Source organism: Pseudorasbora parva, chromosome 10 (genome assembly GCF_024679245.1).
Source record: "Pseudorasbora parva isolate DD20220531a chromosome 10, ASM2467924v1, whole genome shotgun sequence".
NCBI lineage: Eukaryota > Metazoa > Chordata > Actinopteri > Cypriniformes > Gobionidae > Pseudorasbora > Pseudorasbora parva.
Genome location: NC_090181.1, coordinates 18412426 through 18431827, shown reverse-complemented (window position 1 = coordinate 18431827; position 19402 = coordinate 18412426). Strand labels below are relative to the sequence as shown.

Genomic DNA, 19402 nt, shown 5'->3' with positions numbered 1-19402 from the left:
AGGATAGACTAGTCATCAAATAGACGGCTAACACATGACTAATATATACATTTAATAGACAATAAAATGGCTAAAGGATTCTTTCACTCAAATATAACAGGTTCTAAAAAATAACAATCCATCCAAACACATTAAATATAAAGGTTTTATTTAGAAAAAGAACATTCACAACCTAGACAACTTAAGATAATACTAAAAGATCAAAACATAAAAATGACCAAATAAAATGTTAAAAATAAAATTAAAAATAAAATTAGGATAAGAAATATGGAATATTAACAACGTAATATAATAAACAATAAAAAAATACAACAAACTCTGTTGCCGCTGGGAAGTCGGTCATCATGGCATCTGCCAAATAAGAAACAAAACGTTGCACAAGAAAAGCATTGTTGACATCATAATTGTTTACTTTATTTACAGTAATTGTGATGAAGTCATTCTCTTTTGCTTGGATGCGCACTAGAGCTGGGCTATAAAAGGTTAAGATACATGTATGTGACATGTTTAAAGAGTCATCATTTACTCACCCTCAAGTTGTTCCAAACCTGTATGGGATTCTTTCTTCTGTTGAACACACACACATATATATTTTGAAGAATGTTGGTAACCAGACATTTGATGGTTGATCATTTGATCAGATGGTTTCACTGTAGGAAAATAAATACAATGGAAGTCAATAGGGCCCATAAAGCTTTTGATTACCCAGATTCTTCAAAATATCTTCTTTTGTGTTCAACAGACAAAAAGAAACAACTTGAAGGCGAGTAAATGGCAGAATTTAAATGTTTGGGTTTAAAGATATTTTAGCCATTATGTTGCATTAGGACCATGAGGTAGATGATTGGAAAAGCACTGAATGGTTTAAGGCCAAAGTGAATTTCTGATCGTCTGTCGCATTATGATCCATCCTCTCAGGTCATCTGGGTCAGGTCTGCTTTCTGTCCCCTGAGTCAAAACTAAACATGGAGAAGCACAATTCAGTTTTTATACATAACATATCTTAAACAAACTCAAAGAAAAACCTGCAGTCCTGTGGGAACTCTTCATTTTTTAAAAATCAGGGTTTAATGTTTGCCACTGCCTTATATTAACTGGAAAGGAATAATGATACATTTCTTACACTGCACTGTAAGTTTTACTCTCCTGTTATCATGTTTTTTATTATTATAGAACAATGTCTTCTTATATTGATTTTTTACATTCCCCAATGTTAATTTTATGTTTTATGTAAAGCACGTTTGGCTTGGTGAAATATGCCATTCAATTTTGCCTTGCCAATTCAAAGACTCATATTTTCATATAGTGATCCAAAGAGTAAAAGGATATGTGTGGCTTTCATAACAAATTATTATAGGTTGCACGTTTCATGTTTATCCCCTTGAAGGTGCACATGTAGCATGCTAATCACATGGCTTCATTCTATAATGTTACTAAGCTAAAATCTCACCATTCATACACGATAACAAATAATGTATATAATGAGCATATGTCAAAACGAAAACACAGATACTTACAAGGGCAAATCATGTCCTTTAACGTTTGCTGTTGCCCGTTGTTGTTCTCCGTTCTCCTCCTCTTGTGTAAAAAACAATCCACTCCAACCGACAGAAATGTTTTTCGCGATATCTGCCGTTGCCAGTAGCACAGGCTACAGTTGCCACCTAGCGGTTGGGAGTTGTATTTTTTTTTTTTTTTTCAACTATATCTAGCTTACGATTTTCTTTGACTGTCTTACATTTTAAGTGAATGTTATGCGGGACAGCAAAGCTAAAACTAATTCAAATGTTTACAAATGGATGGGCTAAAAGCAGTCTACACATAGCCCGTCCAATTCAGAGCTAAACCGTGGCTATAGATAGACCATAACATGAAATGACACATCTTGCAGATATTATTGACAATGCGAACATGATGTAATATTAACCATATCATGTGCTACATTGCCAAAAACTACAATTAATCAGTTTTGTCTTTTGACTAAAAGTGGGCTACGAATAGCCGGTCTGTATAGGAGCTAAACCGTGGCTACACATAGCCTATGCACATATCATGTTAAAGAAATGACACCAAACACTTTGTAATCACTGTAAACTTTGCTTACATGATGGAATATCATACATCTCACAAGTTGTTTGGACAAAAATTAGATGTAACCAAATTCAAGATTATTTTGGCTAAAAGTGGTCTACTCATAGTCGGACTATATCAGGTCTATAGATAACCTAGACGGTGAAATGACGGCTATTGCTTGCTGGGTGGTGTTTACTTCCCTCATTGTTCCCGGCTAGGGCAAAGTTCTCTCTTATGACAGCATATAGAATAAATAAGATCCCCACTGCACGCAAGTAATCCATTTCCATGTTGATTGCCTCAAGGACATTAACAAAACATAAGTAAACACACGATTAAATGCCGAAAATTCACAGAACAAACAAACGAACGGAGAAGCACTGGGTCAGCAGCCGTGCCGCGCCCCGTTTCATCACACCGTTTCAAAAAACGATATTTGATTGTTTTTTTTTTCTTCCATTTTTTTATTTAGCTTTAATATTTTAGTGACAATTCTTTGAAGGTAATGAATAAATAGATGCAACTTCTCAGAGAACATTTTAGAATGTTCTGCATGGAAAAGCTCTCTAAGATTAGATGTGCTTCTAAATTCAGTCCCATTTAAAGGCCTGCCATTACAGTCATGCTTGTCATATAAAATAGAACTTGTGTAACATTTACTGGCTTCGACAATAATTCAAAGCCAGTGAATCGACAATAAAAAACAAAAGTCAGACTTTGTGTGATTTTATTGTACCCATTATCTGCATAATCTGTAGGTCTCAACTTTGTGCGTGGACTTTGATGGTTTTGTATAATAAAGTTATACCGTATATAGCCTATATATTTTCTGAATATCTTAAATTTAACCAGTTCAAAGGCTGCAAGTGTTTAATCGGCACTTTTAAATATTGGTTTATCACAGCATCTAACTTTAAATGTATGCAAAAGCCATTGCTGTCTCAGAATTAAGTTTTTGGCAGTATATGGGAAGTTGTGTGTGGAGTTATGAATAACAACAAAACACGAGTTGCATGGTGGCGCTCCAGAGCGGTGTCTTCGAAAATCTGCTGAGAATTTTAATAACATATGCATCTCTTCCACAGTGAAGCATGGTGGAAGCGGTGTCTTCACTTTGAAGTGAGCTACTTCACTTTGAAAGTCATTTAATGCTTTGGAGTACAGGAGAATATCACAGAATGGCTTGCTTCCCACAATTAAAAGTTGTTATAAAGAGGAATGATCAGATGTTTTTGGTTTGAGAATAAGTTCATCAGGCTCATGTTTTGGTTTTGGTTTTGAGTCCAGATTTGAGCCCTATAGTGAATATTTGGTCTCATGTTAAACTCAAACTAACTAGGAGACTATTTATCCCACTAATCATAAACTGTTTAACATTGAGTGAAACACACTGACTATTCTCCCTGTAAAAATCTGTCTGCAAATGTACCCACATGGCTTAAACATTTAAAGAAAACAAAAGGGAAGGCTATTCTGTGCTAAGTTACTTATACAGTATTTGTGCAATTCTTGAAAATTTTCTGACTCATTTTCTAAATAGTTAAGACCATTAAAAAACCACTACACTGTAAAAAAAAATGTTGGTTTAACTTAAAAAGGTAAGTAACCTGGTTGCCTTGAGTTCATTGAAATAAAAAAATTGATTTTTTTTATTTTGAGAAATAAAAAATCAAACAATGAAGGAAATTTGTTTAATAAATAGAAACTCAAAATATTATTGTATCTGAATCACATAAAAATGTGATAAATCATGAAAATAGCACAAATGGCATGTTTCACTGCGTCATCACAAATAAAATTACAAATAAAACACACACACACTTACCCATGCTTACAAAATCTTTTAATAATATTTGAATAAAGGTTGTCGATTTTCAAAAATGTTCATTGTGTTAACTCACATTTTTTATTTCAGTTAACTCAAAATTTTAAAGCAACCAGGTAACTTATTTTTTAAATATTTTTTTTACAGTTAAATATTTTCCCAGTTTTGGCTTGGCCAATTTTAGTGCACAGGAGTGTATGTTTCCTTAGATCTGTTTTAAATTGTATTCTAAACACAATATTTCATGTACATCAATGAAAAAAATAATCCGTCTTAATAAAGAGTGTTTAAATGTTACCATCTTATTACCACCCAGATGCAGGCTTAATGATGAAATTGCCTTTGAACTCACTGTGACCGAAGGGCATATTTGCCAGGCCGTGTTCTGCTGCCAGCGTTGTCTATTTATAGTTCCCAAATTCAGATTGCTAAGCAATTAAAACTGCTCTTGAAATATCCCTTTGTGCCACTCGAATAGCATCCGCTTCAAATAGTCCTCGTGTGAAAGACTTGTAGCAATTTATTTTCAAATAACCCTTCCTATTTATGGATAACGATAGCAAGAGACTTTCGTAATGCTTTCTTCAATTGGCCATGTGACAATTAGAGATATGAAAGAGTTGAATTAGAATAGATGAATCTCAGTGCTTGATTACAATGCGGAGTACATTTCCACACATTTTAACTTCTGTAATGTGACATATTTTGGAATGAATCAGGAATTAAATTAGAATTATGTAAGTGACAAGCAAAATCATTTCAGAGCAAGTTAGAACAGTTTGATACATTTTCCCCTTTAATTCCAATAACAAGACCAATGAAATATTACAAAAGTAAAAAAGAGATAATGATTTCCTGTTGACATTAAACATGCACTCTGTGCACTGTTTGTCTTTTCCTTCTGTCACATGTTGTCCTCCAACTTATCTAAATGTAGTTTGAGGTGCCTGCGGGCCAGTCCATCTCTTTAGTGCTAAATCAATCTCAAGCCTCCAGTGTTTGCTGTTTACTCTGGCTGTGGAATGTTACAATCCCACTTTTATGGACTCTGACAGATATTATGGTCAGTTCCATTGAGCTTCTGCCTCATTTCAGAGATGAATGCATTCTTATAGTGGGTATTGAAGGAAATGGTTCTGTTGTGATAAATCTCATCAGTGTTGTCACATTATATTATTAGTTGTACTTAGTAATGCACATATTACTAACCAAGATGCATACCTCTAGCTACATTTTGGTAAAACTCTTTTGTAAAAATATACCTATAGACTACATACAAATCACTGCAGTTTCCAGCAGAAATTAACACTGCTGCAACAATTAACACAGAAATTAACACTGAGGCAGTAAAACAGCAACAACTTGGATTCTTTTTTGCACAAATTTTATGTCAACAGGTTCCATGTAACTGGTTTGTGTTGAATTTAATAAACATTGGTTATTTTAGTAAACTTAAGTTTTTTTTTAAGTATAAGATTTAATGCTATTTAGTTGAATCAGGTGAAAATTCTTAATTTTGTCCAAAAATATTAAGTTAAATCAATCTAAAATGAACATCAAACAAAACCCATAACAAGTTATCCAGTTTTATTAATACATTTCAAATATCTTACAATAAATAATTTTACAAAATCTTATTGGCTAGCCAGAAGCCAATTTTATTACATCCATGACATGCCCAAAATAGTTTTTTATTATTATTATTATTAAGTCATCTTTAGTTGTTATTAGCAAGTTGTCACCCCAAGCACATGCTCTACACTTCACCACAATGGTAACCTCCAAAAACACTACACAAACTTTTAAATACAAACATAACGGAACATTAAACATTGAAAAGTCTCTACATTTTCACATCTTGCTCAAAGTAAATAGAATAGCACTTTATTTAAACATTTACTCTCCAAATTCAGCCCCTCTGTAAAGCATGATGAGAAGTGAATGTCCTGTTACTTGACTGAAACATGCTATTTGATAGCACGTTTAACTTATAGTGCCATTAATAGGACATTTCATTTCCAAACCGCTGCGATATGTACAACAGACCTACGTAATAGAATGGTGCAGGGATGACATATTTTGTAGGCAAAAACCTTGAAATGAGTTAGCATTTGTTAAATGCTTGAAAAAGGTGTTATATAACTATTATAACCTGGACTTTCATGGAAACAAAGACTGAAAGAATTGTCAGAAGTTTAGTGATGGTGACGCCATGTGACTGGTCTAGTTTGTTTCAAGCCTTTTTTTCACGCTTGAAAATTCATAAAAGGTGTTTATCTGGATGAACAAAATTATGTAAGAATCGTAAACTTTTGTTAGCCACAGCTTATTTTGTACAGTAATCCAAAAGCTAATAGAACATCCTATTGGGTTTTTGTCGAGGGGACCAGGCTAATGCTAACTTCCAGGTCGGCCTATATACCAGCCGTGTCCCAATTCAGAGGCTGCATCCTTCCGGCGTGACGAAGGCTGTCCCAATTCGAAGGCTCCTTCAAATGAAGCCTCTGTTTCCCGTGCAGTTACGGATACAACAGCTGGATCCTTCACGGCCTAACAGTAGCTATCACAGTTGCTAGGCAACAAGAGCAATCCTTGGTAGGCTAGACCGTGCCATTTAACAACGCTCGTTCTGACCTTCGTGGCCTTTGAAGTCTGTCCTTTGAAGGATGCAGCCTCTGAATTGAGATGGAGCTTATAACGCATCAAAATTGTGTTCATCTATTTTTAATAAAACTGATCTTATTTTTAGTGCCACTCAATGGACATTTAACTTTGAAGTAATTTGAAATAATATAATATTACTGGGATGCAAATTACTATTGGTCACACTTTGTATGTGTGCATGTATTTTTCTTAAACCTGAATATTACACTTTGCCATTTAACTCCTTCTGGCAGACTCTATTTACTTATTTAAAACGTATTTCAATTTCATCAACCTAAATATTACACTATTATCATAATCCTCATTATTAAAGCTCTGCCCCATTATGACCTTCTTTTGCACTGCGGGCAGTTGGCAGATCAGCGTAACTGCCCCATTACTGCCCCTCACAATTGGTCAGCATAGTGTTCATGTTGGCTTTGACCTCAATATGACATCCATCAACATGATCCTCCATATCCCACTGTCAAAAGCTGCAGGCTGCCTGCTTCTGATTGGTCAGAGCAGAGTCAGAGAAAGGGAGAATCATGTCTGCTCAGCCCCATGAATCAAAAACACACAGGGACTCTGACAGCTTTGTTGTTGTTGTATTTATTTTTTTAGATAAATGTGAGATACATTTTTCTGATGACCTACCGGAATGTTGTTTTTCTGACAGCTGATGGCATATGATGAAGGCAAGCCTTTCCGATCTTTCAGACAGATGGAGTACTTTAGGAGATGCTGAACCTGAGGCAGGGACAGATGTCTGTGACTAATTTGAAGTGGAAATAAATGAAACAAAATGGTGCAAAACATGTCGTTTTCTTGAACGGTCAACAGAATGTCCGTGTAATTTTTATGTAATGTTAAATGGGTCTGTCTAAGGCACTCTTTTTTGTTTTGTTCAGATTAATTAATTCAGAAATACATAAAAAATGCAATTCATACATGAAACGACTCGATTACACCTTGTCTATAGAGGAAATGTTCTTAATTTAAAAAAAATAATTGATATTTATTATATTATAATGAAGACAAATTACTTATACATTTTTTAAATAGTGTGGTGAAATCAACCAGTAATAATTATTTATTTTTGCTATATGTGAAGAATATTATTTTTGTAATAAATAATATTACAGTATATATGTGGAAAAACTTCTGTCTGCCTAGTCAATGGCAGTGTTGGGCCTCCACAAAAGAATTATTGATGTTTATGAATTGATATTTGAAAAATATAACTTTTGAAAAATATATTTTAAATCTTGATTTGAAATTATTAAGATGCCACTACGTTTTGAACTATGAATTAGTTTATAATTAGTATTAGACATTATTCAATTATTTACAACTAGCATTACATACTTGAGCTCAAGATGATGAATCAAGCAAAACAAGACCAAGAATGAAGAAAGTCATTAAGGTCAAATAAGTTTTCATACTGAATTCAAAGAGAGACTCTTGTTTACCAAATGTGCATAGTCCATTCCTCTTTCTTTTATTTGCTTAATCAGTATGAATTTGTGCGGTGTAGCTGAAATAGACAGTGAATAAACAGCCAAGGGCATAAAACAGTGATGTTTCACTGCAGATGTGCACCATGGGCCCAGAACCAGAGGCATAAACCGTCTGGAAGGCAGGTCACGCATTGATAACTTTCAGCTGAGAGGGGATATTAGATGCTCCATATTTCTCCAGCTCGGGCTCTGTGAAAGTACTCACTTCATTGTAATTAACCAGAGGAGAAGAGTGGCTGTGAGCGGCCCTTGATGTAATTCATTTGACCTCATAAAAAAGATGCCCGTGTGATTTTTGCCTCCCCCTTTGCTGAGGGCAGAACATCGGGATGAATAAATCTACATTCGTAACACGTCTGACATCTAAGACTTGTCAGTCTCTGGCTTTGAATCTAGCGAAGTTTGCTAATCAAAGTTTAGGAGACGGTTTCATCCTGGTTTGATCTGCTTGATGAACTGGTTGCAGATTTGCTCAAATGTGACTTTTGTGGTTCAAATGAGCGCTGAAGAATATAGATACAGTAACATAGCGATGGGGTGGAATCTGTTAGCAGTGGGGTTACATTTTACTGATTATATTGCATCATATGCACATTGATTTGAAAGGCATCAAAGTTTCCCATTATACCATCCCAAACTTTCCCATAAATCTGACGTGGAGGGTTGCAGTAGTATATGAAGACTTCAGATGCAAAAGCCTCTAATAAGTCCGTCTGACGTTTTTTCTTTAAAATAGGCATTTTTTGTCAGGCTCCTGTGTATAGGTGTCTACCTAAGTACTGGTACTTCTGAGGCTGGCATTTAGTGGGTTTGAAGTGAAAATATTTGATGAACTGATACTATGTGCATTGACTCATTATTGTTATCTTATTTTTGACCAAAGTGGCTTTTAGATTGTCTGGCTATCACCAGACCAAGCTTAATTTAAGATTGAACATTGGTCTGGGCAGTTTGCTACGTATTTTCTAATGCAGAAGAGGCATGATAAACGAGCATAATTCAAAAGACTCCGTATGAAATTGGATAGTCCTTCAACCAATCAGACCACAAAAGTCGTGATCAACGGGTAACGACCCACCGCTTCTCTATCCGTTATCATGTTAAACCTGCCAATAGCTCGCCAGGTGGACAAGCCAGTCTGTTGGTTCCCACGAAAGTGTAACAGAAGCAGTAAAAATGAATGCACGTTTCCAGACTGAGTTGCAGGGTGAAAAAAAATCACGGGCAGATACGGCTGGGGTTACCCAGTCTCGCTTTTAGAGGCTCTTGCATCTGAACTCTTCATTAATGCACATTTGATTTGATTTGACCCTGGATTATAAAGTTTGTAAAGTTCATTCCTACAACCCACTGGTTTTGTAACAAATTTTCGTTAACACTTTAGTATAGGGAATACCTGTACTCTATTAACCATGACTTTGCCTCAGTAAGCTCCTAATTTACTGCTTATTAATAGTTAGTATGGTAGTTGTTGTATCGTTTAAGTTTTGGTATTGGGTAAAATTAAGGGGTGTAGAAGATGGTCATGCAGAATAATGCATTAATATGTGTTTTACAAGTATTAATAAACAGCCAATATGCAAGCTGATAAGTTAAAAATGAGAATTGTTCCCCATACTAAAGTGCTACCCAAATTTCTATCAAAGCCAAATTTCTACCAGTCATTTTCACACACGAAACTCAATATATTTCAGTAAGTATGCTAAATTACCCTGTTCAATTGAATGTACCATGTGCTATTCATATCTGTATTGCTTCAATTCACACATCACCGTCAAAATTCTATGATGTACTTTGCCGGAAATGACCTTTAAACAGTTGTGCCATTTAGTGTCTGTCCAATTTCTTTGCACGGTGTAGATAATCACAGTTATTGATGTATAAAATGGCGTTGGGAGTATCTGTACCAGTTCCTTCAGAACTTTGTGATTGGCTGGAAAAGGCTTGTAAAATTTGGTGCTTGAAACATGTCTTATATGTGTCATTATACAGAGCTAGTCAGTCAATTTTGGAAATATGTAGTTTTGCACTTAAAGTATGAGATTATTGTTTGCTGTGCAGGCAACACTCCATATTGTAATTGTGTTGTAAATGAAGCTCTCTGCTGGAAAAGAGGGATTGTTTTCTCTGGATTATGACTAATGTGGGTGGCTGGAAACAAAGATTGGAGAAATATAAATGTTCTTAGGCAAGAGCATCTATTTCTGAGTGGAAAAAAGTGTGTGCGTCTAAACGGCGGAGGCCGGAGGAGAGAGAGAGAGGGAAGAGTGTGTCTGGATCGTCACCGTGTCACGTGACTGTCAGGTTTCCTTGGAGACAGCAGCAGTGTTGTGCATTGAGATGCTCCTTCAGTTGAGAACAGAACAGGACAGGCAGCTGGACAGAGCGGTCACCGCTTGCGTCTCGGCACTTGACAGACGGCCACTCTTTGCCTTGCGGGAGGTGGGTGAGTAATTGCATTGAACAGAAGAGCTTTATTTTTTTTTAAAAGCAGATTTTGTATTTTTAACTTGCAGTTATAGTAAATGTCAAGCATGATTTTCTTGCCATGTGTTGGATCACTTTGCTCGATGTTGGTAACTGTTTTATTGAAGGTCTCAAAAGGATGTTCCAATTGCAATACGGCGTTCCACGAGTCGTGTGACATGAAGCTAGCAGCCTCGAGGAAAATTAACATTAGTACGTCTCAGTAATACAAATGCACCAACCCTCCGATCGACTGAATTAAGAAACGACATCCTTCTTTCATTTGAATTGTGGGGCTCCCACAGTCATGGAAAACCTGGAAATATCAAGGATTTTAAATTTGTTGTTTGCAGGCTTGGAAAAAAATCCTAAAAAGTCAGGGAAAAGTTCTGGCAAATTCTATAGTGGATATAAAACGTGTGCTTATCCAGGAATTGGTTGAGTGCATTTTCAAACCCTTTTTCTTAAATCTCTATCAATAAGTCGCAAATGACCTTGTGGGCATATTTTTAAGGAAAAATCCTAAATAGAGGTAAAAAATAGGGAAAGTGAACATAAGAGGCTAGTGACTGAGATAAGGAAGGGACGTTTCAGAAGGTCTGTTTTTGTATGTGCATAAATAAATAGAATCTCATGAGAAAATGTAACCATTTCACAAAGTGATTTTCATGATTAAAAAAACAACACTTGCACACTTTCTTACGAAAAGTGTACAGTTTTATGCAAAATAGCCACAAATTCACAAAACCGTGAATTGCGATGGGAGTGTGCCGTCAAAACGGATTATAATGTCAATATTTTATAACAACTGGGTATTAACCTTATGAAATTAAACAAAATGATCTATCATGTGTGTACGTCAGGACTGGCGGGCATGGAGTCCAGATGGATTTTGTGGCACTGTTTACACACAAATTACCTTGTGCAATGTCATCCCCCTGTTTCTCCCGACCTTCTCGGATTTCTTCAGCTTTAATTAGAATTCCTCTAAACCCTTTTGTCATCTTGTTAACTTAATTAAGTTTGGGCAAATAGCATTAAATTAAAACGTGTGCATCTGGAAGGCGATTATGATGTGGAAGTTTAACGTGCACTTTAAAAATAACATCACTCCTTAGAGCGGTTTGATGCCCCCTTGTGCGTTTGGAGAGCTTAGAGCGGCATAGGTTTGTGGCTATGCTTGACTCAAACTCTATAATTTTGCAGTCAGCTGAGGCCAGTGGCCAGCAACATGAACGATACCGTTCTCATTTCCTCCGGGACGCCCACGCCTTCAAAAAGGTAAGCGTTCCATACAGGCTTCTGTCTGCATGCTGATTGTGTGTGTGTTTTTCAGGCTCCTCCACTTAAGCCTGTTATGTAAAATGGCTTGTTTTGAAATTATGCTGCGTGCGGATGAGTAGAAGATTGTAGCATCTTTTTCTGGGTGGACTATTTTCCATGTTTATTGCATCGCTGCAGAATTAGATTCAACGTTTGCTTTTCAAAGCCAGATGACTAAAAGCATTGAATCGAGAAATTGGCCTGCTGTCTCCGAACCCTCTGCGCTTCCTGGGCTGGCCAGCAGCCCAAAGGTGATCCGGAAGATAAACTCTGATGGAGCGAGAGCCTTATCTTGTAAATAGAGAGCTGGTCAGAATGGCTTTTTCTGTTTTGTGCTGTTGACACATGCCCAGGGTCCCAAGACAAATGCCTTCGTTTGTAGTCAGTTAACACTTGTCTTTCTGGCATTGTGAGGTTTTCTTCTATTCACCCTCATGTCTTTCCAGATCCCTTGGACTTTCATTTTTCAGTAGAACACAAAGAGATTTTAGGTCCAATGTTCATGTTGCTCAATTCCATACAATGAAAGTGAAATAGGACAGGTGTTTTAAAGTTCCAAAGAATAAAAAAAAAATGTTTAGCCAAATCAAATCTTTATGTGAGGAAAAGATTAAAATTGTATAGAAAAGTATAGAAAGGTTCAAAATGTAAATCTTCCCAGCCATTGTTTACACAAATATGAAAGTTCTGTCATTGTTTATTCGCCCTTATGTTGTTCCAAAACTGAATGACTGACTTCTGTGAAACATAATGTAAGATATTTTGACAGTCTAACTAAAACTGAATGGTTACCAAATGTTGTACCAAATGGTTACCATTGCAGACGAAAGAAAACCACTTGGGTGCTATTATATACATAAATAAAGAAGTATTAATGACAGTTTTTTTCCTGTCATATACTCAACAGAATGCTCTCAGTTGTTTGACACCTGTCATATATTCAGACAAATTAGTTGGACAACTCAGTTAAAATGTAAATATACATTTATATGTAGAAACAAAATACACATTTTAAAGGATTAGTTCACTGCATAATTAATTTCCTGATAATTTACTCACCCCCACGTCTTTCTTTCTTCAGTCAAAAAGAAATGAATGTTTTTTTCTCCATATAGCGGACTTGGGGTACAATGGTTTGAAGGTCCAAATGGCAATTTCAGTGCAGCTTCAAAGGGCTCTACACAATCCCAGATGAGGAACAGGGTCTTATCTAGCGAAACGATCGATCATTTTCTATAAAATATAAAAAATCATGTTGACGCGTGATGATGGCATAATGTGTGGCGCATTGCAGATCAGAGCAAAAAGCATTAATATGTGCATTTGTACACAAATTAGCATTTGTGGTTAAAATTCAAATAGTAGGCCTATATACAATTTTTTTTATTTTATAGAAAATGGCCGGTCATTTCGCTAGTTAAGACATTTATTCCTCGTCTGGGATTGTGTCGGGCCCTTTGAAGCTGCATTGATACTGTGATTTTGACCTTCAAACTGTTGTACCCCATTGAAGTCCACTATATGGAGAAAAATCCTGGAATGGAAGAATCCTTCATTTCTTTTCGACTGAAGAAAAAAAAGACATAAACATCTTGAATGATGTGGGAGTGAGTAAGTTATTAGGACAATTTCATTCTGAAGTGATCTACCCCTTAGCCTTTAATCAGTTTTATTTTAGTACCATTGACTTTTTAATTATTAGAATTAGTTATGAATATATATTTAAAGATATTAAAGATAACTGAAGGGTTTTATATATATATATATATATATATATATATATATATATATATATATATATTACATTTTTAGCAAGTTTTTGTCGTTTTTTCTGAATTAATTTTTATTTTTTAAGGTCTATATATTAATTAATATATAATTACCTTTTTTTCCCCTTCAGTTTTAGTTATCTTTAGTATATCAAGTTCAACTAAATGAAAATAAGAAGTGTTTCCTTGACAACTACCTGAAATAAAATAATAATTTTTATAGGCCTGGTTTTTTTTTAGTTAATGCTTATTGTATATTTTAAGTAACAAAATGTTTTAATGGCTTTAGTTTTAGTTAACTAAACTAACCCTGTCTTTATTTTGACTTCTTTTGGGTTCAGAGCTTAATTAAGGGGGTCAGACCCTTCAAACTCTCATAATTCACACCCTGGTTTGATATACTTGTTTGAAAAACATACTGTGCAGGAACCCATGGTTTATTGCGCCACATTTTGTATTTTATTATACTGGTGAGCTCCGGCGCAAACATTTCCATCAGCTGAAAATTCAATCTCAGTCTTTATGATCCACCATTCCCCATTTATTTACAGCCACTGCCAAAGCAGCCTGTTTTTCACAGGATTTCTCGTGCCGTCTGCCTTCATTTGAACACATATTGGAAGGTAAAACGTTACATTTGTTGTCATTGTGTCAGGCCACTGACAGTACTTAATATCTGGTGAATGCTAAAATACTTATCGAGTCTCGGAGCAACGCGTGTCGTGACGGAATAATCGCTTAAAGGGACCAGATGTGACATGTTTTGCAGAGAGAGGGCTTGGCTTATTGTGTATTCGGCTCTAAATATAGCCTAGCATCGAGGCAGTACTAGTGGACGGGTAAACATTTCACCCTACATGAAGTCCCTTACCGTAATGATCATAGTCAGTTTTAAAGGAGCTGACTCTACTGGACTCTTTAACCTCAGGCAGTCGGAGATACGACACATTTAAATGAGGCCCTGTAGACCCTGTGGTCTGGGGAGATTGTACATGTTAGTTTCATCTGCGCTTCCGTCAATAACGTGCCACTGCATATGAAATCAAAGACACAGACTGTCAGTCTCTCTGCTTGAACCTTTCACCCAATATCACAATCGTACGTTACAACACACTGTTTATACGAGTAGGATGTCAAGTGCTGGTAATGCCTGGGGCGCCAGAAATTTATGCAGAATAATAATTCACTTAATTCACGTCTCGACTCTTGTTTACTGGAGTCTGCCAAAATGGAGATGTTAGGGACACAAGCAGTGCTCCTCAGCATTCTTATGTAATTATGTTGCGTTCAACCCGCCACAGTTGATTATATTTGTTAGTGTCGTGATGATTTTAGCAGTCGATATCAAGACCAGTGATATTACACAGACGACTAAAAGCATTCGGTCGAGAAATTGGCTGCTGTCTGTGAAGCCTCGGTGCATCTCAGGCTGGGTTACAGCCAAGGTTATCCAGAGGTAGTTTATTTGCACGTGCTATCTGCATTGTTTTAATACCTCATTTACTGAAGGAATTATGTAAATCCGGTAATGCTGCAAATGCATTAACAAAATCTGTAATGAATGCAATTCCCGGTCTTATAGGTCAATTATAATTGCTTTGTTATTGAGGATACAGTCAGTCCATTTATCAACAGGTTAAAGCTACACTGTGTAACTTTTTTAGTTTATTCTTAGTTAAAAACACTTAGTTCTTTCAAAAATATATGTGCTCATTAATGTATATTTACTTCTTTCACATAATAAAGTATTCTCGTAAGTTTATAATATGCCATTGAAAATAAATACGGGTGAGGGGTTCGAATGCCGGTCGCCATGTTGGCCTTCCATCTTGAAAGTACATAAGCCAAAGAGGGACATACCCGTAAATTCTTGAAAGTACATAAGCTAAAGAGGGACATAACCGTAAATTTAAAGCTACACTGTGTGATATTTTCCCCCATCTAGCTGTGAAATGGTATATGACTATCCAGTGAATATTAGTTTCTGTTCCTCTCAATTCTGATTTCATTTTAAATCCTACGGTGGCCGATTTAGTCCAAAATTAACATGGCTTCCAGTTTGACGTTAAAACGCGAAAGGCGAAGCTTGAATTTATGGGTATGTCCCTCTTTGGCTTATGTACTTTCAAGATGGAGGGGCAACATGGCGACCAGCATTCGAACCCCTCACCCGTATGTATTTTCAATGGCATATTATAAACTTAAAAACTAAGTGTTTTTAGCTAAGAATAAACTAAAAAAGTTGCACAGTGTAGCTTTAAGTTAGATAGTATGTCGTTAGTGAATAATAGTATAGTTTATACCAAAATTAAAATGTCACGATTCTACCTGTTGTGGTCACAATTTAGATTAGGGTCAAATTCACACTATTAAAGGGGTACTTCAGCGCTGGGAAGATGAATCTGTATTTAAACTGGGTCATCAATGCAGTAGAAATGTGAAATTATTTTTGAATTTGGTGCCTTCTAGACTGAGAAAAGACAGAAAATGTATTTTTGTCCCATGGGGATGAAAGACTACAATTCCCAGAATGCTTCGCTGCCCTGTGCCATTCCCCAACGCCACCAACTTGATTACAGTGACTGAGTTAGAGAAGACACTACAATTAAAAACTGAACGTGTCTGTTCAATATGAGTGAGTCACCGCGCGAGTATCACAGCACTGAGCACTAACTGCAGGAGTGATGAGAGCTGAGGTAATCGCGACAACACTCGCGGCATACATTCACAACGCGAGTTCAGTCTGGCGCGCTTCAGTTCATGCCTTTACAAGCTTAACTTTCATAGAAATTAATTTGAGAAGTTAAAAGACTTACATTGCACACCATAGCTCCGTTTAAATGAGTGCCTGCCAGCTGAGCTCTCCCTGCAAGCTGAGTGTTACCTCCCATCCCCCATGCTCGAGTTCAAAACATGCGGAAATGGCTCCCTCTGCTGGCTGTAGTGTTTAGCCTTTGGGCAAACATTCCTCCTATGATGCAAAAATCGTCAATTTGCATCATAGGAGGAATTTTTCTAGAAATAAAATGCATAAATCTCTTGTCTCAGGGGGATATGAGGGGGGAAAGCACAATAATTTGAATATACTCCAGGGTTTCTACTGATACAAAGCCATATGCTAATCGCTGAAGTAACCCTTTAACTATTAATTACGACTTTTGCCTCAACAATCTCCTAATTATTGCTTATTAATAGTTAGTAAGGCAGTTTTTAAGTTTAGGTATTGGGTAAGGGATGCAGAATGGTCATGCAGGATAAGGCATTAATATGTGCTTTGCAAGTACTAATAAACACCCAATATCCGAATATGCATAGTTGCATACTACTAATAAGTGATAGTGATGAATTGGACTCTAAACTAAAGTGTTACCCCTATTTTGTTCCACAGTAAGTCTCTTATGCTCACCAAAGATATTTGATCAGTTATACAGTAAAGTATTATTTTGTGGAATATTGCAACTTTAAATTAATTCTTGTTTTTCATAATATATTATATAATCCATTTTAGGCAAAGCTGAATTTTCTTCAGTTTTCAGTGTCACATGAGTTTTAAGAAAGCAATGTAATAGAATTATTTGCTGTCAATGTTGAAAAATGTTGTGTAATAAATGTTGTGTTTTATTAAACATTTTGTGGGGGGAAAATGTTCTCCATGAAAGTTCAAAAGAACAGCATTTATTATATATATATATATATATATATATATATATATATATATATATATATATATATATATATATATATATATATATATTTTTTTTTTTTGTAACAATGTATTTTTTGTAAATATTTTTTGTAACAGATGTCAATGTAAAAGTCTTTATGTGTGATGAAGCGACTGAGGCTTTTAGATCCATCTGCAGTAATTTATTAACACAGGTGAGCCAGCAGAGGAATGCAGACATACAGTTCAAACAGCATATAATAAGGGCAATCCAAGAAACGTAAGTCAAACAGGCATAGGTCAGAGGCAGGCGGCTTAGGTACAAAAACGATATCAGAGTCCAAGTCAAAAACACAAGAGCAAACACAAGAAATAAGCTAGAGACAGCGTATAGTAAATCAAGTCTTCACAAATGAACAAAGAACAGCAGTCCAGATAAGGGTGAGCTGAGGGTCCACATGTGATAAAGATGAAATGATAATGAGGTTAATAAGGAGAAATGCTGTCCTAATACGCAGGAAAGAGGGATCTGGTGAAACCAGGAGGAGGTGCTGTCGAGCGTTCAATGACATGGGCTGACTCGTTGCCTCGCTGCCTAATCAGGCAATGGCTTGTAAAAGGTAGCGTTTTGTGCATGAAGGCACCTAACATGATTTCGGACAGACTTCTAAGGCAGTGTAACAGTTTAATGATGGACAGCAAAATAAAGCGAGCTTTGGTGAGAACTAAAAGCATATTAAATTACTACATTAGTACTTTCTCGCTAGAAATGACATCACAAGTGGAAAATATTGGTTGAAAACATACATTTACTCACAAACTGACCAGCAAAATGCAACTTTCGGACGCCATCTTATTTTCCAAGCTCGACTGTCACTGAATGGAAAGCACAGGATTGTGGGATACCAAAGGCAACGAAGGATGCTACCTTCAAAAATCGACCTTCAAAAATACCTTCAAAAATCGATGAAGGTATCTCAGGAGACAGAAAGTGAAGCAAACATTAGATTCGGACATTGCTTGATACCTTCCTGCCTTGAAATGTGTCCTCCGAAGGCGGCATTTTCCAGGTTTCGGACGCAGCCATAATGTCAGTTTTGATCAATTGAATATCTTAAAATCTTACTGACCCGTGACTTTTAACTGATAGTTGGTAAAGATGAATCAAAACTTTTAACATCACTAGAAGACAGAGAGAGAGTAACATATGTTCAAACCCCTTTTCTCTGTGCATGAGAAAAATAACGGCAGAAGTTTTTCTTTGCACAAAAAATGTCTCAAGAACAAATGCTTAAAATATGTAATGAATGGTATTTCATTAACGACAGTTCTGAACTAGTTTGGACATGTTAAGAATTTCATGCATGTAAGGGTTCTACGATTTCAAAACTTTATAATGTAGACTTAATTTAAAAATGCATATTATAAATAATGCATATTATAAAAAAACAGCTAAATAATTACTATTGTATAAGATTGAAAATGATTCATTATCATTAATATCAAATCTTTTTTTTTTCCTTTGCAAGTAAGCTGGTTAAATTTGAGTATGGGTTACCATACTTGGCCTTCATATGTCACTAAATGTTATGCTAGTGTTACAGTTTCCCACAAACTTATCACTATGATTTCTCATTTTTAAATTGTTTTATTATATTACTTTTAGCACATGGGATGGAGGCCATCTCGTGAGAGCTGTGTAGCTCCCCTAATCTCAAGAGAGCGCTGGCGGCTGAAGATATAGACTGTGATCTTTAGATTCCTTGTTAGCACATCCACTTCTCAAGTCATCGACCATGGTTTGAGCCCTCTCTGGAGCAGCACACACATATTTTTATATCAAAGGCTGGCAAATAGTTTTGAAGGGGACCTATTGTGCAGTTTTGATTTAGTTTTTGAGGAATTCTAGAATAGGTTTTAATGCTTGATTTTTCACATATTTTGTTAACATATTTGTAGCACCTCTCTTCCCAGTCTGTCAGTAACATTGTTTAGTTCCACGTAGCTATAGCCTGACAAGCCAGACCCACATCAAGATGTTTGGTCTGGAAACTCACCATTGACAGGGCTCAATCCGAAGGGAGGGATAAACAGTTGTCTTTCAAACTCCCTTTGCGCA

At 36.1% G+C, this 19402-nt stretch overlaps 1 protein-coding gene across 9 annotated transcripts in view; it reads left to right on the top strand.

The window, feature by feature from the left end:
* Positions 1 to 19402, top strand: part of dtnbb (dystrobrevin, beta b) — a 62790-nt gene that overhangs the window by 28767 nt on the left and 14621 nt on the right. For 6 of the 9 annotated variants that reach the window (XM_067455379.1, XM_067455378.1, XM_067455377.1 and 3 more), the window contains exon 11: positions 11734 to 11808. The exons of the other annotated variants lie outside the window; for them this stretch is intronic. In XM_067455379.1, coding sequence (XP_067311480.1) covers positions 11734 to 11808 — 75 coding nt within the window. The remainder of the gene's footprint in view (positions 1 to 11733; positions 11809 to 19402) is intronic. 9 annotated transcript variants of the gene reach the window in all.